The sequence below is a fragment of the Hyla sarda genome, chromosome 11 (genome assembly GCF_029499605.1).
Source record: "Hyla sarda isolate aHylSar1 chromosome 11, aHylSar1.hap1, whole genome shotgun sequence".
NCBI lineage: Eukaryota > Metazoa > Chordata > Amphibia > Anura > Hylidae > Hyla > Hyla sarda.
Genome location: NC_079199.1, coordinates 72,983,568 through 73,010,365, shown reverse-complemented (window position 1 = coordinate 73,010,365; position 26,798 = coordinate 72,983,568). Strand labels below are relative to the sequence as shown.

Sequence of the window (26,798 nt, the reverse complement as noted above, 5' to 3'; positions counted from 1 at the left end):
ACACCTAAAGGGTTAAAACGCTGACTGAATGTAATTTTGAATACTTTGGGGGGTGTAGTTTTTACAATGGGGTCATTTATGGGGTATTTCTAAGGTGAAGACCCTTCAAATCCACTTCAAACCTGAACTGGTCCCTGAAAAATAGTGAGTTTGGAAATTTTGTGAAAAATTGGAAAATTGCTGTTGAAGCCCTCTGGTGTCTTGCAAAAGTAAAAACATGTCAATTTTATGATGCAAACATAAAGTGGACATATTGTATATGTGAATAAAAATGTTTTGGGAATATCCATTTTCCTTACAAGCAGAGAGTTTCAAAGTTAGAAAAATGCTAAATTTTCAAATTTTTCATCAAATTTTGGGATTTTTTACCAAGAAAGGATGCAAGTTACCACAAAATTTTACCACTATGTTAAAGTAGAATATGTCACGAAAAAACATTTTTGTAATCAGAATGATAACTAAAAGCATTCCAGAGTTATTAATGTTTAAAGTGACAGTGGTCAGAATTGAAAAAACCTCAGAGTCCTTAACCCCTTAACGACGCAGGACGTATATTTACGTCCTGCGCCGTCTCCCGCGATATGATGCGGGATCGCGCCGCGATCCCGCATCATATCGCGTGGGTCCCGGCGCTAATCAACGGCCGGGACCCGCGGCTAATACCACACATCGCTGATCGCGGCGATGTGCGGTATTAACCCTTTAGAAGCGGCGGTCAAAGCTGACCGCCGCTTCTAAAGTGAAACTGAAAGTATCCCGGCTGCTCAGTCGGGCTGTTCGGGACCGCCGCGGTGAAATCGCGGCGTCCCGAACAGCTGATCGGACACCGGGAGGGCTCTTACCTGCCTCCTCGGTGTCCGATCGACGAATGACTGCTCCGTGCCTGAGATCCAGGCAGGAGCAGTCAAGCGCCGATAATGCTGATCACAGGCGTGTTAATACACGCCTGTGATCAGGATGAGAGATCAGTGTGTGCAGTGTTATAGGTCCCTATGGGACCTATAACACTTAAAAAAAAAAAAGTAAAAAAAAAGTGTTAATAAAGGTCATTTAACCCCTTCCCTAATAAAAGTTTGAATCACCCCCCCTTTTCCCATAAAAAAAATAAAACAGTGTAAAAAAAATAAAAATAAACATATGTGATATCGCCGCGTGCGTAAATGTCCGAACTATAAAAATATATCATTAATTAAGCCGTACGGTCAATGGCGTACGCGCAAAAAAAATTCCAAAGTCCAAAAAAGCGTATTTTGGTAACTTTTTATAACATTAAAAAATGAATAAAAAGTGATCAAAAAAGTCAGATCAAAACAAAAATCATACCAATAAAAACTTCAGATCACGGCGCAAAAAATGAGTCCTCATACCGCCCCGTACGTGGAAAAATAAAAAAGTTATAGGGGTCAGAAGATTACATTTTTAAACGTATAAATTTTCCTGCATGTAGTTATGATTTTATCCAGAAGTGCGACAAAATCAAACCTATATAAGTAGGGTATCATTTTAACCGTATGGACCTACAGAATAATAAGGTGTAATTTTTACCGAAATATGCACTGCGTAGAAACGGAAGCCCCCAAAAGTTACAAAATGGCGTTTTTTTTTCGATTTTTGTCGCACAATGATTTTTTTTTCCGTTTCGCCGTGCATTTTTGGGTAAAATGACTGTCACTGGAAAGTAGAATTGGTGATGCAAAAAATAAGCCATAATATGGATTTTTAGGTGGAAAATTGAAAGGGTTAGGATTTTTAAAAGGTAAGGAGGAAAAAACGAAAGTGCAAAAACGGAAAAACCCTGAGTCCTTAAGGGGTTAAGGTGAAAAAGGGCTAAATCCTTAAGGGGTTAATCTGGATTAACACAGTAGGGTTTTAGGTTGAGCTTGATGCACTTATTGATGGTTTGAAAGACTATTTTAAACTTGTTAAATAAAAATAAAATGTTATTAGTAGTTATGCTCTGCGGTCTTTTTCTAGTATACAAGGCTTAAAGGGGTTCTCCGGTGCTTACACATCTTTTCCCCTATCCAAAGGATAAAGGATAAGATGCCTGATCGCGGGAGTCCCGCCGCTGGGGACCCCCGGGATCATGCACGCGGCACCCCGTTTGTAATCAGTCCCAAGTGTGTTCGCTCCGGGACTGATTAGAAGACCACCGGGCCGGCGGCGTGTGACGTCACACCTCCGCCCCCGTGTGACGTCATGCTCCTCCCCTCAATGCAAGCCTACGGGAGGGGGCGTGACAGCTATCACGCCCCCTCCCGTAGGCTTGCATTGAGGGGCGGAGCGTGACGTCACACTGGGGCGGAGGCTTGACGTCACACGCCGCCGGCCCGGTGGTCACCTGTGATCAGTCCCGAAGCGAACACGCTCCGGGGACTGATTACAATCGGGGTGCCGCGTGCATGATCCCGGGGGTCCCCAGCGGCAGGACTCCTGCGATCAGGCATCTTATCCCCTATCCTTTGGATAGGGGAAAAGATGTGTAAGCACCAAAGAACCCCTTTAAAGTAACAGCATGCTCTCCACCCCCTAAATGTATTGTAAAACTCTTGCAGTTTTTTACTTGAGGCACTATTGAGTACTTTAATACATGGATCCCAAGCTGACAGATTTATTCTCTTTGGATTTGAAATGTAATCATGCTTCTAGCTTTTCACATTCTTATGTTTGTTTGTTTTTTTTAGATCTACAGATTCATATATTCTTTTTTTTTTACGGTGCACCATTTTTTTTTTTTTTAAGAAAACAATGATACAACCAAACAATGCAAGGGAATGACAGCAACTTCTTTGGTTAAAAAAAAGTGCTTTTGCATGCACATAACTTTTTTGCAAAGTATTTTTGCTTGTATAGCATAAATAAATAGGGTCCTGTACTCCCATTGGTTGGTTGTAATTTAATTAACTTTGTTTCTGTTGTCTCTTCATAGGTCTAAAAGAGAAAACTTTAGATTTCCTGGGAAAGCCAGAACTTTCTGCAGTAAATGAAGAATTGAGGCAGAAACAAGAGGAAAAAGAGCACGAATTGTTAGAAAAGATGCAACATGTCACAGCATGTACCAACATAATCCCTTTGGGCCGAGACCGATGGTATAGGCGATTCTGGACATTCTTTTCTATACCAGGACTTTTTGTGGAGGAGGACTATATTGGCATAACCCAGGATATGCTACAACCTCAACCAATTACTGAAACAGAAACTGAAAATATTTCTAAGGTTAATGGTCATGATTCTCCTGTAAAAGATATGGAAAAAATTATTGAGCTTTCTAAACCAGTAGACAAGCCAAATCGCTGGAGCTACTACAGCACAGTGGAACAGTTGGATGAACTTATCGAGTGCTTGAACACACGAGGGTATAGAGAAAGTTCGCTTAAGGAAATCCTGATACAAGAAAAGATGAGAATCTGCCAGAAATTATGTAATTTCCCAGCAAACCGTTTTCACATATCAGGTATTTTAACCATTGCAATATCTCATGTGACATAAAATGATGTAAATGTTTTGTTCTATTCTTTAAAAGGGATACAAATGGTTTTTAGTTGTTTATTTGGACATTTTTGCATTTGTTTTTATCCTCCTTTTTTCTTTTTTTTTATCTCCAGACTTTTTATTTACAGACGCCTATAAGGGCTTGTTTTTTGCACAACCAATTGTACTTTGTAATCACACTTTGCATATTAAAGGGGTTGTGCGCTGCCCTGACTTCCGGAGCTCCGCTCACAGCGTCCGGAAGTTCATTACTCCGAACGGTGTGTGCGGGCTTCCGTGTTAGCGGCCGCCGGGCGAGAAGTCACGAAACGTCTCTTCAACGCCCCCTCAACGAAATCCTATGGGAAGGGGGGTAATGAACTTCCGGACGCTGTGAGTGGAGCTCCGAAAGTCAGGGCAGCGCACAACCCCTTTAACATAAAACACATTATTTGTGTGGGGAAATTAAAAAGAAATCGCAATTTTGAAACTAATATGAGGTTTTGTTTTTATGCTGTACACTATACGGTAAAACTTCCATGTTCTTTATTCTGTGGGTCAATAAGAGTAACCCGATAACGACCATAGACAAGTATAGACGTCCAGGTTGGCGGGTGTTCCCGCACCTGGACGTCTATACTCGTCCATTATTCTCGTGGGTGCTGCCCAGTGCACCCACGAGATCGCGGCAGGGACTCGGCTGTATCACACAGCCGGGACCCTGCTGCACTGCCAGTAAACTTCGGTCCCGGCAGTTTTAACCCTTACAGCCGCGGTCGGAAGTGACCGCGGGCTGTAAGTGTTATGACAGAGGGAGCTCCCTCTGTCTCCTCTGCAGCACCCCGCACAGCGGATCGCGGGGTGCTGTGTGTAATACGCGGCTGGCCGGGGCCTGCCGCACTGCCGGGAGTGAAGTTCACTTCACTCCCGACAGTTTAACCCTTACAGCCGTGGTCAGAAGTGACCGCGCGCTGTAAGGAGTTCTGACAGGGAGGGGGCTCCCTCTGTCTCTCCTGCAGCACCCCAGAGCATCGCGGGGTGCTGCTGCATACCTGGGCACCCGGGGGTCCTACAAAGACCCACAGGTCTGCCCTGGGTATTGCCTGCTAGTGAAATATGCTGCCTGCTAGTGAAAACTGGCAGGCAGCATATAACTGCAATGCTTTGGAATACTAAGTATTCCAAAGTATTAAAAAGTGTGTAAATAAATAAATAAAATAAAAGTGTAAAAATAAATAAAAATGTAATAAAAGTGTAAAAAAATATATATATATATATTAAAAATACATTTATTAAATTAATCTAATAAAAAAAAAAAAGCATAATGTGTAGGATCGCGTTGGCGGACATCCGCAGCATGTAATATGCTGCGGATGTCCGCCACGTGATCCTACACATTATGCAGCAGTCACGGTAATGAGCTCGCTGCTGCGGCTGAGTAGCTTTGTGCGTCCACTCATAGCGGCGGATTTTCCGCCAGCAGTCATGAGCGGACACACTGAGCTACCCAGCCGCAGTAGTGATGGATATATTCGCCATGAGCGGGTGCTTATTCCCACAACATGGCGGATATATCCATCAGGAGCCTTAACTGTCACAGATAGACGCGTTATACTGCCAGCCGGCCAGCCAATAACTTGTAGGGGTGCGGTATATAAATGGGGTCACTTGTGGGGGTGGGGGTACTGTTCTGCCCTGAAAGCCAAATGGCGCTCCTCTCCTTCTGAGTCCTACCATGCGGCCAAGGAACCATATATGGCCAAAGCGGGGGTATTTCCGAACATGGGACAAGCAGCTAAATAAAATATAGGGTGCATTTCTTTCAATATCAGAAGTGATGTACAAAAAATATGCCCCCCAAATGATGCATTTGTGAAAAATTGCAATTTTCGAATTTTTAACACTGACTTTGTAATAATTCCTGCCAAAAAACTATGGTGTTAAAATACTCACTGTACCCCCTAGCGAATACCTTGAGGGGTCTAGTTTTTAAAATGGGGTCATTTGGGGGGGGGGGTTCCTATGTTCTACTACCTTTTAATTTCTGCAAACCTTGCATAGCACATAAAAAAAGATGTACTTTTCAAATTTTCAAAATTTCAAGTAAAATTGTTAGGCTTCTAACTAATTTAAAATGTTAATTAAAAACTAAAAATGACGTCAAAATAAAGTAGACATCTGAAAGTATAAGTTTCATAAACTATTTGGTCAGTAAGTATAAATATATGCAACCAATTAGTGTTAAAATAGCAAAAAATCTAAATTTTTTGTAAAAATTTCATGCTTTTTTGCATTATAAAAAAAAACTACAAATGATATCGGCTTACTTTTACTATGTACATGAAGGACAACTTGTGACAAAAAAACAATGTCAGAATTATCGTGATTGGCAAAACGTTACCAGAGTTATTCTCTAATAACGACAGACATCCCCGATTTGAAAAAACAGGCCTGGTCTTTCAGGGGCGTACAGGTTTATTTGCATTGGTCCTTAAGGGGTTAAAATAGTACCCATACTTTAAAAATATATAACTAGAACTCTCATTTTTCTATATACAGGGCTGTATGAAGTTTTTGATTGCTTTTCACGTGATGTGACCAAAAATCAGCAATTCTGGTGTTTGGTATTTTTTATGTTTATGCCGTTCCCCGTTCGGAATAATAAACATTGCATATATAGTATTTTTTTCATTTATATTTTTTTTTGGGGGGGGGGGGGTTGATTTATTTTCTTTATTAGGGAGGGCTTTTACATCTTTGTTTGAAAACATTATACCGTATATACTCGAGTATAAGCCGAGTTTTTCAGCACGATTTTTCGTGCTGAAAACACCCCCCTCGGCTTATACTCGAGTGAACTCCCCCACCCGCAGTGGTCTTCAACCTGCGGACCTCCAGAGGTTTCAAAACTACAACTCCCAGCAAGCCCGGGCAGCCATCGGCTGTCCGGGCTTGCTGGGAGTTGTAGTTTTGAAACCTCCGGAGGTCCGCAGGTTGAAGACCACTGCGGCTTTCAACATCATCCAGCCCCCTCTCACCCCCTTTAGTTCTGAGTACTCACCTCCGCTCGGCGCTGGTCCGGTCCTGCAGGACTGTCCGGTGAGGAGGTGGTCCGGTGGGATAGTGGTTCCGGGCTGCTATCTTCACCGGGGAGGCCTCTTCTAAGCGCTTCGGGCCCGGCCTCAGAATAGTCACGTTGCCGTGACAACGACGCAGAGGTGCGTTCATTGCCAACGTACTTCTGCGTCATTGTCAAGGCAACGCCTCTATTCCGGGCCGGAAGCGCGGAGAAGAGGCGCCCCCGGTGAAGATAGCAGCCCGGACCACCTCCTCACCGGACCACCTCCTCTCCGGACAGCCCTGCAGGACCGGACCAGCGCCGAGCGGAGGTGAGTACTCAGAACTAAAGGGGGTGAAAGGGGGGCTGGATGATGTTGAAGGCCGCAGTGGTCTTCAACCTGCGGACCTCCGGAGGTTTCAAAACTACAACTCCCAGCAAGCCCGGACAGCCGATGGCTGCCCGGGCTTGCTGGGAGTTGTAGTTTTGAAACCTCTGGAGGTCCGCAGGTTGAAGACCACTGAGGGCGAATGATGAGAAGAGGATGATGAAGGGGGGGTGTGGGGATGATGAAGGGGGGTGGGGATGATGAAGGGGGGGTGTGGGATGATTACAAGGGGATGATGAAGGGGGGATGTGTGGGATGATAAGGGGATGATGAAGGGGGGATGTGTGGGATGATAAGGGGATGATGAAGGGGGGATGTGTGGGATGATGACAAGGGGATGATGAAGGGGGGATGTGTGGGATGATGACAAGGGGATGATGAAGGGGGGATGTGTGGGATGATGACAAGGGGATGATGATGAGGATGTTAATGAGGGGTCTGGATGATGACAGGGGGGGATGAGGTATTTCCCACCCTAGGCTTATACTCGAGTCAATAACTTTTCCTGGGATTTTGGGTTGAAATTAGGGGTCTCGGCTTATACTCGGGTCGGCTTATACTCGAGTATATACGGTATTAATAGCAAGAATTACATTACTTTGTACTGTTCAGTAATATGTTATAACATAGTTCTAATCGGTAACATGATCAATCTTCTTGAAGCTTGGCCATCCTAGACATGGAAGGAGATGAGGTGCCCTGTGGCAGCCATTTGAGCTTATCAGACCCCCACTTATAAGACCACCTGAACCTCCAGTTTTACTAAAGTTAAAGTGGTCGGCATTGACAAGTGTGATTGCTGATGTCCGCCATTATCTGTGAGTCCCCGGCTGCTGATAGCAGCCTGAGCTCTCCTGCTATATATATATTTTATATATATATATATATATATATATTTTTTTTTTTTTTTTTTGCTGACTACATAGTCGTATCGTAAATGTACGACACTGTGCGCAAAGTTACTTGCTGCAGTGTTGTACATTTTTGATGCATTATCTTAATGGGTTAATAGCTGTTTACTCATACAATGAACCCTGCTGTCCTCCAATCCTAAACGAAACCTGCATTTGTCATAAATGGATTAGTCAATACTGATCCAATCTGTAGCAGTCAATGTTTAATACCTATTGCAAATGAAGAAGCCTGAACTGAAAATCTTATTTACTTTGAAAAAAAAAAAATTCTTGTTACAAGAGAGCACTCTAATTGGCCTAAACTTTTGATTCATGCAAAAATTTTAAAAAGACTCGGAGGCCAACCCAAATATTTTTTTTTTAATTAAATACCTTGGGTGCTCTGCTCAAATGCCCTTTCACAGTTTCTTGATATTTCTCCCCGTTCTTGAGATATAAAGGTTTATAAATTGTGTATTTAGGAAATCTGTCAGATAAGCTTACACCTACTTTTAAAATTGGGAGAGAATATCAAGTTATGGGTAGGATTATACAGTCAGGGGATGTGAATGTTGTACTTTAAAGGGGGATCACAATCGCCTGATATTCAATACCTTTATTAAAATTAGGTTCACGCCCATCTAAAAGATTGTCCGATTTGTTAACTATAAACCCTCATGTCAAGAACAAAAATCTGCATCAAGAATCAGTAAAAAGGTAAGTATGAAGGGCACCCCAAGCTATTTGTGATGCATTCTCCTTTTTGGTTTGACCACAGTTCCTCTTTAACACCCTTAAGGACACAGCCCATTTTGGCCTTAACCCCTTCGGTACAAAACCCATTTTGACCTTAAGGACCGCTCTGGTGTACCCGTCAAATCAAGAATCTTTTTTTTTAATATATCACTCAGTACCTAATCCTGACACATTTTTATGTGTCTAGCACCTTTATTTATTTTTTTATTACACTTTAAATTTAGCTCACTAGTCTGAATTCCTCTCAAAGGGCGGGGTTGTGGCCTCACTGCAGGTCTCTGCCCCCTCCCTCAGTATGCTGTCTGCTCACATTTCCCCCTAGCATTAGCAAAACTACAACTTCCAGCTTGTCCTCACTGACAGTAGCGGGACACACACTGACAGTGGGTGTATTTTTCCTCTAGCTGTGAGCCCTGCACTCACAGCTGTCAATCAAGGAAGTGTGTCCATGACATAGGTGATGACACATGGACACAGCAGGACTAGTATGTGTCCAAGCAGGCGTCGAGTCAGTTGTTTGACTGGCTTTTTCAGTATGAAATACTGAAAAATTTCTAATCAAAGCAATTCTAAAACCTATTGGTTTTGCATGCTTTACAACAAAAATTTTTTGTATCTGACAGTGCCCATTTAAGGTCCTTTTTTGCAACTCTGACCACTCACTTTAAGCATTTAATAACTCGTGAGATGCTTTTACTTTCGAGAGTTTTTTCGTGACATATTCTACAGTTAGTGGTAAATTTTCGTCGATACTTGCATAATTTCCAAAATTTCATAAATGTGAAAATGTTACATTTTTATAACTTTGAAGCTCTCTGCTTGTAAGGAAAAGAGACATTCCAAATAAATTATATATTGATTCACATATACAATATGTCTACTTTATGTTGACAATGTAAAGTTGACATGTTTTTACTTTTTGAAGACATCAGAGGGCTTCAAAGTTTAGCAGCAATTTTTCAAGTAAATTTCTAAATCTGAATTTTTCAGGCACCAGTTCAGTTTAGAAGTAAATTAATACCCCACAAGTGTTTGACGAATTTTCAATAAAGTTGGACGTGAAAATGAAGAAATGCTTATTCACTAAAATGCTGTTACCCCCAATTTTTCGTTTTCATAAGGGGTAATAGGTGAAAATGTCCTCCAAAATTTGAAACCCCATTTCTCTTGAGTAAGGAAATATCTCATATGTGGATGTAAAAATCTGCGGGTGCACTAGAGGGCTCAGAAGGGAAGGAGCGATATTGGGCTTTTGGAAAGCGAATTTTGCTGAAATGGTTTTTGCAGGGCATGTCACATTTAAGAATCACCCATGGTGCCAGAACAGTGAAAAACACCCCACATGGCACACTATTTGGGAAACTACACCCCTCAAGGAACATAACAAGGGGTGCAGTGAGCATTTACATCCCACTGGCGTTTGACCTATCTTTATAACCGCATTTATAACGAAATTTTTCATTTTCACGGACCACTGTTCCAAAAATCTGACGCCTGTGGGGTGTAAATGCTCACTGTACCCCTTATTACATTACTTGAGGGGTGTAGTTTCCAAAATGAGGTCACATGTGGGTATTTTTTTTTTTTGCCTTTATGTCAGAACCGCTGTAACCAGCAGCCACCCCTGTGCAAATCACCAGTTTAGGCCTCAAATGTACATGGTGCTCTCACTCCTGAGCCTTGTTGTGCGCCGCGCAAAGCATTTAACGTCCACATGTGGGGTATTTCCGTACTTGGTAGAAACTAGGGATCGACCGATATCGGTTTTTTAGGGCCGATACCGATACAGATAATCGGTGCAGGTTAGGGCCGATAGCCGATAACTTATACCGATATTCCGGTATAAGTTATCGGCTATTTAACCCCCTGCGACACCGCTGCAGATCATTGATTTAAAGCGGGCGCTTTAAATCAATGATCTGCAGTGGCTTTTGCAGGGCCATAGGCCGCCGCCGCCACCACCCGCTTCTCTCCCCTACCTGTCAGGGTGGTCCGGGCCATCCATCCATCGTTCCTGTAGTGTCCGTGGGCGTTCCGGGTGGAGGGTGAACCGGTCCGGGCTGTCCTTCTCCGGTGGTCATCTTCTCCACTCCGGGCAGGCTCCGGCCTAATACGCTGCATAGACGCCGCTGCGCAGTGACGCCCGTGCGCAGTGACGCACCTGACGTCGCGGCGTCTATGCAGCGTACTAGGCCGGAGCCTGCCCGGAGTGGAGAAGATGACCGCCGGAGAAGGACAGCCCGGACCGGTTCACTCTTCACCCGGAACGCCCCCGGACACTACAGGAAGGAAGGATGGATGGCCCGGACCACCCCCATTACGGGTAAGTTTAATTTTATTATTGACTCGGAGGGTGGGGAGGGGCCCGACCGGTATAGCGGTATGGGCAAAAATCCATACCGGTATACCGCCCAGCATCACGGTGGGGGGTGCGACGCGGTGGGTCGGGGGTGCGGTGCGGCGGGTCGGGGGGGGTGGCGGTCGCGGTCCGGGGGGCGGGGCATTATCGGCAAGATAATTGCCGATAATGCCCAAAATCGTGATTATTGGACGATAATATCGGCCATTCCGATAATTGGTCGATCCCTAGTAGAAACTGTGTTACAAAGTTTTTCCTTTTGCTGGGGCAACACCAGCATGTTAGTGTAAAATTTTTTATTTTTTTACACGAACATGCTGGTGTAGACCCCAACTTTACCTTTTTCATAAGGGGTAAAAGGAGAAAAAGCCACCAAAAATCTGTAGCGCAATTTTCTCTCGAGTACGGAAATACCCCATATGTGGCCCTAAACTGTTCCCTTGAAATATGACAGGGCTCTGAAGTGAGAGAGCGCCATGCGCATTTGAGGCCTGAATTAGGGATTTTCATAGGGATGTACCCGGATGCAAGCGTTACACTTGCCTCCTCCACCAAAAATACTGTACGTCAGTTTTCCCCAAACAGGGATCCTCCAGCCATTGCAAAACTCCCAACATGCCCCGACAGTCAATGGCTGTCCGGCAATCCTGTAGGGAGTTATTTTGCAACAGCTGAAGGCTCTGTTTTGGAAAAAATGATATACAAGATGTTTAAAATTTTTATTGGGGGGGAGGGGGCGCACGACAGTGTAAGGGTGTGTATATGTAGTGTTTTACTCTTCAGGCTTAGTGTAGTGTAGTGTTTTTAGGGTACATTCACATGGGTGGGGGTTTACAGTGAGTTTCCTGCTGCAGTGGAAAATTTGCCGCATCTTAAACTTGAAGCAGGACACTTGCTGTAAACCCCCGCCCATGTGAATGTAGAATGTACCCTGTACATTCATGTTTGGGGGGGGGGGGGGGGGCAAAACTACAACTCCCAGCATGCACTGACAGACCGTGCATGCTGGGAGTTATAGTTATGCAACAGCTAGAGTCACACTGGTTGAGATTGGGAAACACTAGGTTAGGTTACAGACTACCGCAGTGTGCACTTTGCCAGTCCCTGGTCCCCGCATGATTCGCAGGTAACTGCTGCCGCTCCCGGCACATCTACGGCCCCCGCACCATCTACGCCATCTTCCCCTTCTCTGCCCAGACATCCAGGGGATGAATGAACTTTCACCCCTAACCCCTGCCCTGCGATTCGCCGGTCAGTCCTGATCGGCCAATCGCAACCTCACTCCTATCCTTCAGGATGGTCGGAGCTGTCTCTGACATCAAGCAGACAAGAGAAGATCGCCGATACTGATCAGTGCTATGCTTATCTAAGGATTGTTTTAACCCCTTAAGGACCCATGACGTACCGGTACGTCATGAGTCCGCTCCCGTTCTATAACGCGTGGCCCCTTTTTCCCATTTTACCCCAAAAAGCGCTAAAAAATTTTTTATAAGCATATTTGGTATCGCTACGTGTGTAAATGTCAGAACTATCAAAAACAATGTTAATGATCCCATACAGTGAACAACATAAAAAAGGGCAAAATTGCGGCTTTTTTGTTACAACACATTCCAAGTTACATATACGCAAAAGTGGTACAGATAAAAACTACAGATCACAATGCAAAAAATGTTCCCTCATACAGCCCTGTATATACTAAAATTAGAAAGTTATAGGTGGTCAAAATAGTGATTTTAAACATACTAACTTTGTTTAACCCCTTAAGGACCAAGGGCGTACAGGTACGCCTTTGCGCCCTGGTACTTAAGGACCAAGGGCGTACCTGTACGCCCGTAAGAATTTCCGTCCCCGCCGGGCGGGGATCGCGCCGGGGTGACTGCTGATATCTATCAGCAGGCACCCCGCGCAAATGCCCAGGGGGGTCATTAGACCCCCCCATGTCGGCGATCGGCGCAATTCGCAAGTGAATTCACACTTGCGATTTGCGCCGATTCCGGGTCATACGGGTCTATGGTGACCCGGTGACCCGGAATACAAGGGGGATCGCGGGTGTACTAGACACCCACGATCCCCCTGTAGCGATAGGAGTGAGGTGGCAGGGTTGCCACCCCTCCTATCTCTGCTATTGGTGGTCTAGACGCGACCACCAATAGCAGATCGGGGGCGGAGGGGTTTACTTTCGGTGGGTGGGCAGGACGGGGAAACCGACAGGGACCGGCGCCGAAGATCCACTTACCCATCGGCGACGGCAGCGGCGACGATTAGCGGCGGCAGCGGGCGACGATCGGCGGAAGAAGAGGACCGCGACGCAGCTCCCTGGATCCAACGGAAGCCGGTGAGTTACTTGGCAACATCTGGAGGGCTACAGTCTGAGACCACTATAGTGGTCTCTAAACTGTAACCCTCCAGATGTTGCAAAACTACAACTCCCAGCATGCCCAGAGAGCTGTTTAGGCTTGCTGGGAGTTGCAGTTTTGCAACAGCTGGAGGTCTACAGTTTGAGACCACTGCAAAGTGATCTCTATACTGTGCACCTCCAGATCTTGCAAAACTACAGCTCCCAGCATGCCCAGACAGCAGTTTGCTGTCTGGGCATGCTGGGAGTTGTAGTTTTGCAACATCTGGAGGTCCACAGTTTGGAGACCACTATGCAGTGGTCTCTAAACTATAGCTCTACAGATGTTGCAAAACTGCAACTCCCAGCAAGCCTAAACAGCAAACAGCTGTCTCTGCATGCTGGGAGTTGTAGTTGCGATCCCTCCAGCTGTTGCACAACTACATCTCCCAGCATGCCTTTCGGTGATCAGTACATGCTGGGAGTTGAAGTTTTGCAACAGCTGGAGGCACACTGGTTGGAAAATGCTGAGTTAGGTGACAGAACCTAACTGAAGGTTTTCCAACCAGTGTGCCTCCAGCTGTTGCAAAAGTACAACTCCCAGCATGCACGGTCTGTCAGTACATGCTGGGAGTTGTAGTTTTGAAACAGCTGGAGGTTTGCCCCCCCATGTGAACGTACAGGGTACATTCACACTGGCGGGTTTACAGTAAGTTTTCTGCTTCAAGTTTGGGCTGTGGCAAATTTTTCACCGCAGCGCAAACTCCTAGCGGTAAATTCACAGTAAACCCGCCAGTGTGAATGTACCCTAAAAACACTACACTTACACATAATAAAGAGTAAAACACTACATATACACCCCCTTACACTGTCCCCCTAATAAAAAATAAAAAACGTATTGTACGGCAGTGTTTCCAAAACAGAGCCTCCAGCTGTTGCAAAACAACAACTCCCAGCATTTCCGGACAGCCACTGACTGTCCAGGCATGCTGGGAGTTTAGCAACAGCTGAAGGCACCCTGTTTGGGAATCACTGGCGTAGAATACCCCTATGTCCACCCCTGTGCAATCCCTAATTTAGTCCTCAAATGCGCATGGCGCTCTCTCACTTCGGAGCCCTGTCGTATTTCAAGGAAACAGTTTAGTGCCACATATGGGGTATCTCCGTACTCGGGAGAAATTGCGTTACTAATTTTGGGGGCTTTTTTTCCTTTTACTCCTTATGAAAAAGAAAAGTTGGGGTCTACACCAGCCTGTTAGTGTAAACAAAAAAATTTTTTTTACACTAACATGCTGGTGTTGTCCTTTACTTTTTATTTTCACGGGAGGTAAAAGGAAAAAAAGACCCCCAAAATTTGTAACGCAATTTCTCCTGAGTACGGAAATAACCCATATGTGGGCGTAAAATGCTCTGCGGACGCACAACAAGGCTCAGGAGTGAGAGCGCACCATGTACATTTGAGGCCTAAATTGGTGATTTGCACAGGGGTGGCTGATTTTACAGCGGTTCTGACATAAACACAAAACAATAAATACAGACATGTGACCCCATTTTGGAAACGACACCCCTCACGGAACGTAACAAGGGGTATAGTGAGCCTGAACACCCCACAGGTGTTTGACAAATTTTCATTAAAGTTGGATGGGAAAATGAAAAAAAAATATTTTTTTTCACTAAAATGCTGGTGTCACCCTAAATTTTTCATTTTCACAAGGGAAAATAAAAAAAGCCCCCCAAAATTTGTAACCCAATTTCTTCTGAGTAAGCGCATACCCCATATGTGGATGTAAAGTGCTCTATGGGTGCACTACAATGCTCAGAAGAGAAGGAGCGCCATTGGGATTTTGAAGAGAAAATGTGTCCGGAATTGAAGGCCACTTGTGTTTACAAAGCCCCCATGGTACCAGAACAATGGACCCCCCCCATATGGGACCCCATTTTGGAAACTACACCCCTCATGTAATGTAATAAGGGGTACAGTGAGCATTTACGCCCCACAGGTGTCTGACAGATTTTTGGAACAGTGATCCGTGAAAATGAAAAATGTAATTTTCCATTTGCACAGCCCACTGTCCCATAGATCTGTCAAACGCCAGTGGGGTGTAAATGCTCACTGCACCACTTATTAAATTCTATGAGGGGTGTAGTTTCCAAAATGAGGTCACATGTGGGGGGGGGGTCCACTGTTCTGGCACCACGGGGGGCTTTGTAAATGCACATGGCCCCTGACAACCATTCCAAACGAATTCTCTTTCCAAAAGCTCAATGGTGCTCCTCCTCTTCTGAGCATTGTAGTTCGCCCGTAGTGCACTTCAGGTCCACTTATGGGGTACCTCCATACTCAGAAGAGATGGGGTTACAAATTTTGGGGGATATTTTCTGCTATTAACACTTGCAAAAATGTGAAATTTGGGGGGAAACACACATTTTAGTGAAAAAAATATATATATTTTTTTACATATGCAAAAGTCGTGAAACCCGTGTGGGGTATTAAGGCTCACTTTATTCCTTGTTACGTTCCTCAAGGGGTCTAGTTTCCAAAATGGTATGCCATGTGTTTTTTTTTTTTTTTTGCTGTTCTGGCACCATAGGGGCTTCCTAAATGCGACATGCCCCCCTAGCAAAATTTGCTCTCAAAAAGTCAAATATCACTCCTTCTCTTCGGAGCATTGTAGTTCGCCCGTAATGCACTTCATGCCAACTTATGGGGTGCCTCTCATTGAAATGAATTACATACGGGAGGGCATAGAAAGGCATACGGGAGCGGAAGTTTTTAGTTCTCCCCTGCCGTATGCGTTTCTGTATGGTTGAAAACGTAATGGGAACTCGGCCGAACACTGTGAGCTAATGAAAAGAGGTATTTTTATCATAAATATAGGTGATAGAGGCATAAAAATGTTATGTACATGGTGAGTATTGGGTACTAAGTAACATTATTTAATTTTTTGCGGGGGATCTGACAGGTACACTTTAAGTACCAGCGCACAAGGATGTACATTTCCATCCATTTTACTTAAGGGGTTAAAGAAACCGGTTACCATTACTCACCATCTAATCTATCAGCATAATGTTATGCTAGCTTCATATCTGCATCAGAAGCTCCGTTAAGGGTCCCCATAACAGAATCCGTATATAAACAATGATACAAAAAAGCTGTGTGCAGTTCATTTTTGTCTTGTTATAATCCTGCAAAATGACATGAAAGCGGAAAATCAGCAGTGGGGTCAGTCATGCCCCATTCATGTCTGTCCATTTCTGCTCCATGTGACAGTGCTAAACGGAATCTGTGACAGAGGCGCCGAACTCAGCCTTCGATTTGGATGTGAACCTTACTTTATAGAACAGAAAATAATCCGATTAAAAAATTTAAGAAAGGAGTAAGAAAAAAAACAATGACTAGTAGTACTAAATATTTTCTTACAAAGAGATACATCCTATATGAATTGCTTTGTTGGCCAACAAGGTATTGCTTTACTATGTATATTGTGTTTTCTGCATACTGATGATTGTGTATATTGTTTACTTAGTGAGTTAAGCACTGCTATGCATTTTTAGTGCCAAACAAAATAGTTTAAGAGCACAGGTAGTATAGTACAAATGTGTGAAATAGAGCGTCCCGAAGGGCGCGGCAAGTGTTAGGTTCGACCCCAAAGGTCGAGACGTCTTCTGTTGGTGGATGCCCAATTTGTGCGCTGAAGGCTTGTAAGGGGCTGCAGTCCCCCCCCCGGGTCACCTGCCACTCAAATCAAGACACAGACACAACTGCTGTGACCAAGCCGAGTGCAGTCTCTAAGACTGGCTCTTTACTTAAAATAAACTTTCTTATACACGTATATAGGGCATGCGCAGTAAACTTTAAATTGTATGAAAGACAGGAAACCGTAAATCTTTTGCATAGTAAGAAGAAAGTTGGAAACAAAGATAGATTGCTTAAGCTGAAATATAATGAACCATTGTTTTAAGGACGCATCTGGGGTAGAAAAAGATAAGTGTCTGCATCCTTGAAGATAAGGCATCAATAGTCTCTAGTTCATAAGTTCAGGAGTTATGTAGAAAAAAAAAGTGATAGAATGCAGTCACTTAGACTGTGAATAATGAAGTCTTAATACAAAATGGATTCTCATCTACCCAATTCCATCAGCAAGTATAATATATAGCAAGTAAATATACAAACAAGGTATACATTAAAATCCAGGCAAAAAGAGGTGGGTGAGAGGGGGTAAACCAGGGGATAGGGCCAGGAGGTTGTTGGAGGGGGATGGCCCAGGTTTTAAAGGAAAGTCATTTATTCGATTTGAGGTTCGATTTCACATTCTATATAACTTGTCATTTACTGATTGAAATGTCTGATCTTTACTTAGAAGTAAAGATATACACTGTCCACTGGAAAGGTCATCCTGCACTTTAAAGGGAATGTATTGTCTAGATTTATTTACATTGATTAGAGACATATACTGTAACATGTTCTTTTTTTCTAATATTGCTTTTAGTAAATTATTATAGGGACTGCCATCTTGCCTGAATGTGTGTTTTTACAGGATTTAGAGATATGCCTTATAGCAAGCACCATGGGAAATATTAGTGTGTGCTACTATGCATGCCCTGACCTTTTACAAAGGAAATGTTATTGTACATGCTCTGTACTTTTACAAAGGTTATTTTAAAGGAAAGCTGAGCTGTAAGCTTAATCTATTGTCATCTTTATCTACTGGTGTAACCTTTCACTGTAATGCTTTACAGATCATCTTAGAGTTTTAGGCCTAGTGGCCAACCTGAAAATTGCAATAGTTCTGGATTATTTTATAATATAGAAAGTAAAAGGGTAAATTAGAAAAAAAAATAATAATCTTAAAACATATGTTTAGCAGAAACAATCAAACCACACTTCCACCTCATAAGAAATAATGGACGCTGCCACGATTCAATGTGATTATAGACAAGTGACTATAGATAGATATATCTATAGTCACTTGTCTATAATCACATTGAATCGTAGCAGTGTCCATTATTCCTGGCAGGAAGAAGTGGTGTTCGATTTTCTTCTGCTCATCTAAGCCAAGAGCATTGAGAGAAGTGGCAGCCTTGATTTAATACAGCCCTTGTGTGTTGTTTCTGCAGATGCACCTGATCCGTTAAGTGATCAAAACCACTGCCGGTAATTTTAAGGACCATAAACTTAGTTTAATGTCCTAGGTATCCTGATATTTTGTAACAAGAAATTAATACTTTTGTTTATTAGATATAACTTAGGTTACTTTAGTAATAAGTTTATTATTTCTGTAGACAGTCCACCTCCGACAGATATTAAACCTGGGAGGGGAAGACCTCTGAAAGTGTATGATACTGCACAGACCTCTGCTGACAAGCACTTAGAACTAAGACTGTGTGAGCTGCTCCTTGACGTTGAAGACCGAATTTACCAGGGCACACTTGGTTCTGTTAAGGTATTAATCAAGACATATGCTGTAAAACGTAATGCTTTGTAATATTAAATAATGTAAGTATCAAAAGGTGACAAGAAGTAGTCATATTTGTCACTTTTAGATTAGTTTTGCCATCAGTTTCTAAAAGACTAACAAAAGTGGCAAGCATTATAGCTGCACTACCTGTTTTCACACTTGCAAAAAACTCAGCTGCAACTAAGTAGGCAAAATTAAAACATTGTATCACCTACACTCTCCCAAGGAAATATTATTAATTCCCATATACCAATGGGTAGCAACAACCATATAATAAACCTACATATGCTACCAAAAAAGAGTAACACAATTCTCATCAATCCAAATACTTTATTAAATACCATAATACATAATTTATCAAAAACAGCTCAAAAAAGGACAGACACTGCTAACCCATAAAACACATGCACCCCAAAAACAGCATCAATGTCCCTTGCCGCTAGATATCTATCAATATAGGCAACACACTTGTAAGATACAATTCCTCCTCTATATGTATACATACACAATATCAGGCAATGCTATAATACCATACTTTACATGTTACCATACATCATAACTGCATTACCTGTTCCTAGTGTGTTGCCAGCGGCCATTTGGGAACCCCTGTGCACCCTCGACTAAACACCTCACAGAATTTAATAAGGGGTGCAGTGATCATTTACACCCCACTCCCACTGGCGTTTGACAGATCTTTGGAACAGTGGGCTGTGCAAATGAAGAAAAAAAATTTCATTTTCACGGACCACTGTTCCAAAAATCTGTCAGACACCTGTGGGGTGTAAATGCTCACTGAACCCCTTATTACATTACGTGAGGGGTGTAGTTTCCAAAATGGGGTCACATGTGGGGGGTCCACTGTTCTGGCACTATGGGGGCTTTGTAAACACACATGGCCTTCAATTTCAGACACCTTCTCTTGCCAAAAGCCCAATGGTGCTCCTTCTCTTCTGAGCATTGTAGTTCGCCCGCAGAACACTTTACATCCACATATGGGGTATGTTCTTACTCAGAAGAAATGGGGTTACAAATTTTGTGGGGGCTTTTTCCTATTCTCCCTTGTGAAAAGGAAAAATGTAGGGTAACACCAGCATTTTAGTGATTTTTTTTATTTTCACATCCAACTTTAATGAAAATTTGTCAAACACCTGTGGGGTGTTAAGGCTCACTATATCCCTTGTTACGTTCCTTGAGGGGTGTAGTTTCCAAAATGGGGTCACATGTAGGTATTTATTGTTTTGCGTTTGTCAGAACCGCTGTAAAATCAGCCACCCCTGTGCAAATCACCAATTTAGGCCTCAAATGTACATAGTGCGCTCTCACTTCTGAGCCTTGTTGAGCACTTTACGCCCACATATGGGGTATTTCCGTACTAAGGAGAAATTGCCTTACAAATTTTATTTGTTCTTTTCCCTTTTACCGCTTGTGAAAAATAAAAGTAGGGGGCAACACCAGCATGTTAGTGGAAAAAATTTTATTTTTAATTTTTTTTCACACTAACATGCTGGTGTAGACCTCAACTTTACCTTTTCATAAGGGGTAAAAGGAGAAAAAGCCCCCCAAAATTTGTAACGCAATTTCTCCCGAGTACGGAGATACCTCATATGTGGCCCTAAACTGTTTCCTTGAAATACGACAGGGCTCCGAAGTGAGAGAGCACCATGCGCATTTGAGGACTAAATTGGGGATTTGAATCCGCCACAAAAATACCCTACGGCAGTGTTTCCCAAACAGGGTGTCTCCAGCTGTTGCAATACTCCCAGCATGCCTTGACAGTCAGTGGCTGTCCGGCAATACTGTGAGTTGTTGTTTTTCAACAGCTGGAGGCTCCATTTTGGAAACAGTGCCGTATAAGATTTTTTTTTTTTTTTTTTATTGGGGGGGGAGGGAGAGAGACTGTGTAGGGGTATGTAGTGTTTTACTTTTTATTTTGTGTAGTGTAGTGTTTTTATGGTACATTCACACAGTCGGGTTTACAGTGAGTTTCTTTGCTGGGAGTTTGAGCTGCGGCGGAAAATTTGCCGCATCTCAAACTTGCTGTTAACCTGCCAGTGTGAATGTACCCTGTACATTCACATGGGGGGGCCTGCTGTTGCAAAACTACAACTCCAAGCATACACTGACAGACCATACATGCTGGGAGTTGTAGTTATGCAACAGCTGGAGGCACATTGGTTGAGAAACACTGAGAGTTTGTTACTTAACTCAGTGTTTCGCAACCAGTGTGCCTCCAGCTGTTGTACATGCTGGGAGTTCTAGTTTTGCAGTCTATCAGTGCATGCTGGGAGTTGTATTTTTGCAACAGCTGGAGGCACACTGGTTGCAAAACACTGAGTTAGGTGACAAACTCTGTTTCACAATCAATGTGTCTCCAGCTGTTGCAAAACTGCAACAATCAGCAAGCATTGACAGCCGAAGGGCATGCTGAGAGTTGTAGTTCTGCAACAGCTGGAGGCACACTGCTACAACTCCCAGCATACCCTTTGGTAGTCTGTGCATGCTGGGAATTGTAGTTGTGCAACAGCACACTTTTTCATTGAAAAAAAAAAGTGCTTCCAGCTGTTGCATAACTCCAACCCCCAGCATGCACAGACTAGCAAAGGGCATGCTGGAAGTTGTAGCTGGAACTCCAGCAGTTGCAAAACTACAACTCCCATCATGCGCTTTGGCTTTTGCATGCCGAGAGTTGTTGCGAAGCAACAGCAGGAAGTTAAGAGGCCTTACCTCCTACTGTATCCTGCCCTGGGCCGCCGCCACTGCTGCTGCAGCAGATCCTGCTGCTCCTGTCGCCGCCACCGCACCAGAGGGGACCCCCGCCGGACCAGGACAAGGTAGGAGACGACCTCCGGCGCAAATCTCCGCTCCGATCGCCGTCCCCAGCAGGTCCGTGACTGGTCGCTCGTTCCGACCGATCAATCACATGATCGCAAGGTGACACCCGTGCCACCTCACTCCTGCTGACTAAGGGGGAATGGGGCTGTCTCAGACAGCCCCATTCACCCTTTTTTTCCGGGTCACCAGAGACCCGATTGACCCAGAATAACCGCAAATCGCACGTCTGAATTGACGCACGACTTGCCGATATGGACCTCAGGACCTCCCTGAGCTATATGCCGGGATATCTGGTGAACGATATCAGCAGGCATCCCGGTCCTGTCCCTGCTCGGTGAGCGGCAGGGACCAGAAGAACGCAGGGCATATCCATATGCCCTGAGTCCTTAAGGACTTGGAAACGGGGGTGTATGCATACGCCCTGCGTCCATAAGGGGTTAAAGAGGTGCTCCGCCCCTAGAAATCTTATCCCCATCCCAAAGGATAGGGGATAAGATGTCAGATTGCTGGGGACCCCCGGGATCTCGGCTGCGGTACCCCGCTATCATTACTGCACAGAGCAGACTCGCTCCGTGCGTAAAGACTGGCGATACAGGGGCTGGAGCATTGTGATGTCACGGCTCCGCCCCCTTAATTCAAGTGTATGGGAGGGGGCGTGATGCCCCCTCCCATAGACTTGTGTTGAGGAGCGGGCCGTTACATCACGAGGGGGTGGAGCCTTGAGGTAACGATGCTCCGGCCTCTGCATTGCCCGTCATTACACACGGAGCGAGTCTGCTCTGTGCAGTAATGATAGCGGGGTGCCGCAGCCGAGATCCCAGGGTCCCCAGCAGCGGGACCCCGGCGATCTGACATCTTATCCCCTATCCTTTGGATAGGGGATAAGATGTCTAGGTGCAGAGTACCTCTTTAAGGACCAAGGGTGTAAATGTACGCCCTGAATCCTTAACTTAAGCGGCTTTGAAGGGAATGACTATCAGTAGCCTCACACTCACTGCTTATGCCGGGCAGCGCCACTGCCCAGCCACAGATCCCGCCACTGCCCAGCATTTAACCCTTTAGACGCCGTGATCAATGCTGATCCCAGTATCTAAAGTGAAAGTTGAAGATGCCAGCAGCTCATTGGAGCACACGAAACTTGATCGCAGGAGTTCTGGGAGCCAGAATGGCAAAGGAAGTTCCCCTTAGCTGCCTTCTGCCACCCGATTCAATGATTTAGCCAGGCTTTAGCAGCGGATTGCCGATCTTACTTCGTAATGCTATGCCATAGGCATAGCATTATACAGTAAATGCAATCTAATGATTGCATATTAAAGTCAATGGAACCTAAAAAGTGTAAAATAAGAAATAAAGTTTCTAAAATTTATATAAAACCCCTTCCCCTAGTTTGTATATCTAGATAGATGGATATAAAACTCAATGGGGGAGATTTATCAAGGAATTTAGAGCAGGTTTTTTACTTATTTATTTTTTGCTTAAAAAAACTGGCACAAAAAGTTGCACGTGCGCCTAAGCAAATTTTTGTGCGACTTTTGGCTGTAAGCAAAAATGAACAAAAGAGCTTACTAAAGTAAATTTGCTAAATTGTTGCTAAACTACAAATCCTATCACAGGAGTAGTGGTTTAGCTACAGTGTGCCTCCAGCTGTTGCTAAAGTACAATTCCCATCACTGGAGTAGTAGTTTAGAAACAGCGAGACTCCAGCTGTTGCTAAACTGGAGGCTTGCTGTTGCTAATTTACAAATTATGGGGGTTGTAGTTTAGCAACAGCTAGAGCCCCTTTTTAGCAAATGCTGGTTTATGGACGTTTTCCCAAAGGAAGGAGGCTATAAGAAAAAAAACACAGAAATTGGTTTGTACGTTTATCATTTCAGATTCGTGTATGCATGCAGAGAACTTCTCCGGATTTTGTGGACTACGTCGATGACCAGCGGTTTTTTTTTTAACATTAAATGGCTAACGGGAGCATGTGGGGGAGTTTTTTGGAATAAAAGTTTTTAAAGTGTTTGTTTTATTTTATTTCCTTTACAGGCTTAGTTGTGGAAGTCATCTTATAGATGGAGTCCATTACTAAGCCAGGGCTTAGTATTAGCCCCGAAAACAGCTAGCAGTAACCCCCAATTATTACCCTGATACCCAATGCCACAGGGCTGTCAGGAAGAGCCAGTAACAGGCCCGGGGCATCAAAAATGGTACTCCTGGGCCTAGGTGGTAACAGGCTGGTGTTATTTAGGCTGGGGAGGGCCGGTAACAATGGTCCTAGCCCACCCTGAGTAACATCAGGCTGTTGCTGCTTGGTTGGTATCTGGCTGATACTGAATATACAGGGAACCCTATGCGTTGTTGTTGTTTTATTTATTTATTTATTTTTTTTGGTTTGTTTTTATTCAAGAAATAAAATAATAATAATAATTTAAAAAAAGCATAGTGTTCCCTGTTTTTTCAGTATCAGCCAGATACCAACCAAGTAGCAACAGCCTGATGTTACCAGGGTGGGCTAGGACCATTGTTACTGGACCTCCACAGCCTGCGTAGACACAGGAGCGCCATTTTTGATGCTCTGGGCCTGTTGGTACCTACTCTTCCCAGCACCCCTGTGGCAGTGAGTACCGGGCAATATTTGGGGGTTAGCACTAACTGTTTTTGGGGGGCGAACGCTAAGCCCCGGCTTAGTAATGGATTCAGTCTATAAGACTGCTTCCACTACTAAGCCTGTAAAGGAAATGTAAAAAAAAACAACATGTTTAAAAAAAACTTTTATTCCAAAACACAGGGATTTTATAAAAAGTAAATCCAAAAAAGGTGGTTAATCGCAGTCCACAGAATCTGAAGTCCCCAGGATACACAGATATGAAATGAGAAGGAAAAAAATGGGTTAGTACATTCAGGGGGGAAAAAGTTGTAAAAAAAAAAAAAAAAAAAAAATGTAAAAGTTGTAAAATTGTATCAACCCCCTGTGATAGTATGATAAATATGTTGCACATAAGCAAAACCAAAAGCAAGAAAAAAATGCCTACAGAACTCGCTTACCAAATCAACGGTGATAAATGTCACTGAATGTGTTGGTGTGTGTATGCTCCAGCATCACATCCAAATGGCTAAAGATATTAACATGAAACTTTCCACACATGTTGCTAATATGTCAACAACAAACATAGGATAGGTAATTTAACCCTTACTCACCCCCATTTGCCAGGGTCGGGTTTTTTGTTTAAAGTCCCATAAAAGTCTATGGGAAATATGTTACTGCATAACTTCCAATCGGCTGGAGATATTTCGATACTTGTTTACATGTTACTTACATGTCCACTTAAAATATAGAATAGTTAGTTTAACCATTAACTACCCCCATTTGTGAGGGTCGGGGTTTTTGTTTATAGTCCCATGCAAATCTACGGGAAATGTGTGTTCTGTACGGCTGGAGATTTTTCAATAATACCTGGTACACATATTACTTATATGTCAAATAAAGATATATGATAGTTAAATTAACCCTTACATACACCCTTATATAAAAGATGGGTTTTTGTTTCAAGTCCCATGCAAGTATATGGGACTTCCAGTACCTTACTCCACAAGCTCCGCTCTGCACCTCCTGGTGAATGAGTCAGTCCGGCTTGCAAGCTACAACCCATCTCACAAAGACATGCCCACTGTTTAAGCCCCACCCCTTTTATTCTTTACCCTTTTTGTTCATCGGTCTGGCTTGCAAATCACGCCCAGTCCCACATAGCCACGAGGTCTGGATAGGAGGATGGGATATGGGGTTGGGATATGACAACAATATATGAGGATGGGATATGAAGTCAAAAGCTTCCTCCTTTTGTTGATTTTCCTCCCCAACAAGGATTAGGAAGGAAAAACCGGGCAACGCCGGGTACTCGGCTAGTAAAAAAAAAATAAAAAAAATCCCACTTATTTTCCTATTTTACAGAAAAAAAACATTTGTTTATTCCGCATGCATAAAAACTATATAAATTGGGTATCTTTTTAATTTCATTAACCTACAAAATGAAGATAATGTATAATTTTTTACCATAAAGTGCACTGCTAAAAACCAACACCCTCAAAAGTAGCAATATTGCAGTTTTCTTATAAATTTCTGTCCGCAATATTGTTTTGGTTTTGTCTTAAATTTTATGGTAAAATGAAAGATTCCATTACAAAGTACAATTGTTTGCACAAAGAACAAGTTTTCATATAGGTAAAAAAATAGGGGTAAAGGGTAATGGATTTTAAAAGGAGAGGAGGAGTAAACGAAAATGCAAAAATAAAAATTGGCCTGGTCCTTAACCTCTTGGGGACGGAGGGTTTTCCAGTTTTTGCACTTTCGTTTTTTCCTCCTTACCTTAAAAATCATAACCCTTTCAATTTTGCAGCTAAAAATCCATATGATGGCTTATTTTTTGCGGCACCAATTCTACTTTGTAATGACATTAGTCATTTTACCAAAAAATCTACGGCAAAACGGGAAAAAAAATCATTAGTCGACAAAATTGAAGAAAAAATGCAGTTTTGTAACTTTTGGAGGCTTCCGTTTCTACGCAGTACATTTTTCGGTAAAAATGACACCTTATCTTCCGTAGGTCCATACGATTAAAATGAAACCCTACTTATATAGGTTTGATTTTGTCGTACTTCTGGAAAAAATCATAACTACATGCAGTAAAATGTATGCGTTTAAAATTGTCATCTTCTGACCCCTATAACTTTTTTTTTTTTCTGCATATGGGCCGGTATGAGGGCTCATTTTTTGTGCCGTGATCTGAAGTTTTTAGCGGTACCATTTATGTATTGATCTGACTTTTTGATCACTTTTTATTAATTTTTCATGATATAAAAAGTGACCAAAAATACGCTATTTTGAACTGTGGGATTTTTTCGCGCCTACGCCATTGACCGTGCGGTTTTATTAACGATATATTTTTATAATACGGACATTTCCGCACACGGCGATACTACATATGTTAATTTTTATTTACAGTTTTGTTTTTTTAATTGGGAAAAGGGGGGTGATTCAAACTTTTATTAGGGAAGGGGTTAAATGATCTTTATTCACTTTTTTTTTTTTTGTGCAATGTTATAGCTCCCATAGGAGGCTAGAACACTGCACACACTGACCTTTTACATTAATCAATGGTTTCTCATAGGAAACCAATGATCAATGATTCTGCCGCTTGACTACTCATGCCTGGATCTCAGGCACTCAGCAGTCATTCGGCGATCGGACAGCGAGGAGGCAGGTAA

At 43.3% G+C, this 26,798-nt stretch overlaps 1 protein-coding gene across 2 annotated transcripts in view; it reads left to right on the top strand.

Moving 5' to 3' along the window:
- BAZ1A (bromodomain adjacent to zinc finger domain 1A) overlaps positions 1-26,798 on the top strand; it is a 353,746-nt gene that overhangs the window by 253,782 nt on the left and 73,166 nt on the right. For both annotated transcript variants that reach the window (XM_056545400.1, XM_056545399.1), the window contains exons 18-19: positions 2,930-3,454; positions 18,544-18,704. In XM_056545400.1, the coding sequence (XP_056401375.1) occupies positions 2,930-3,454; positions 18,544-18,704 (686 nt within the window). The remainder of the gene's footprint in view (positions 1-2,929; positions 3,455-18,543; positions 18,705-26,798) is intronic.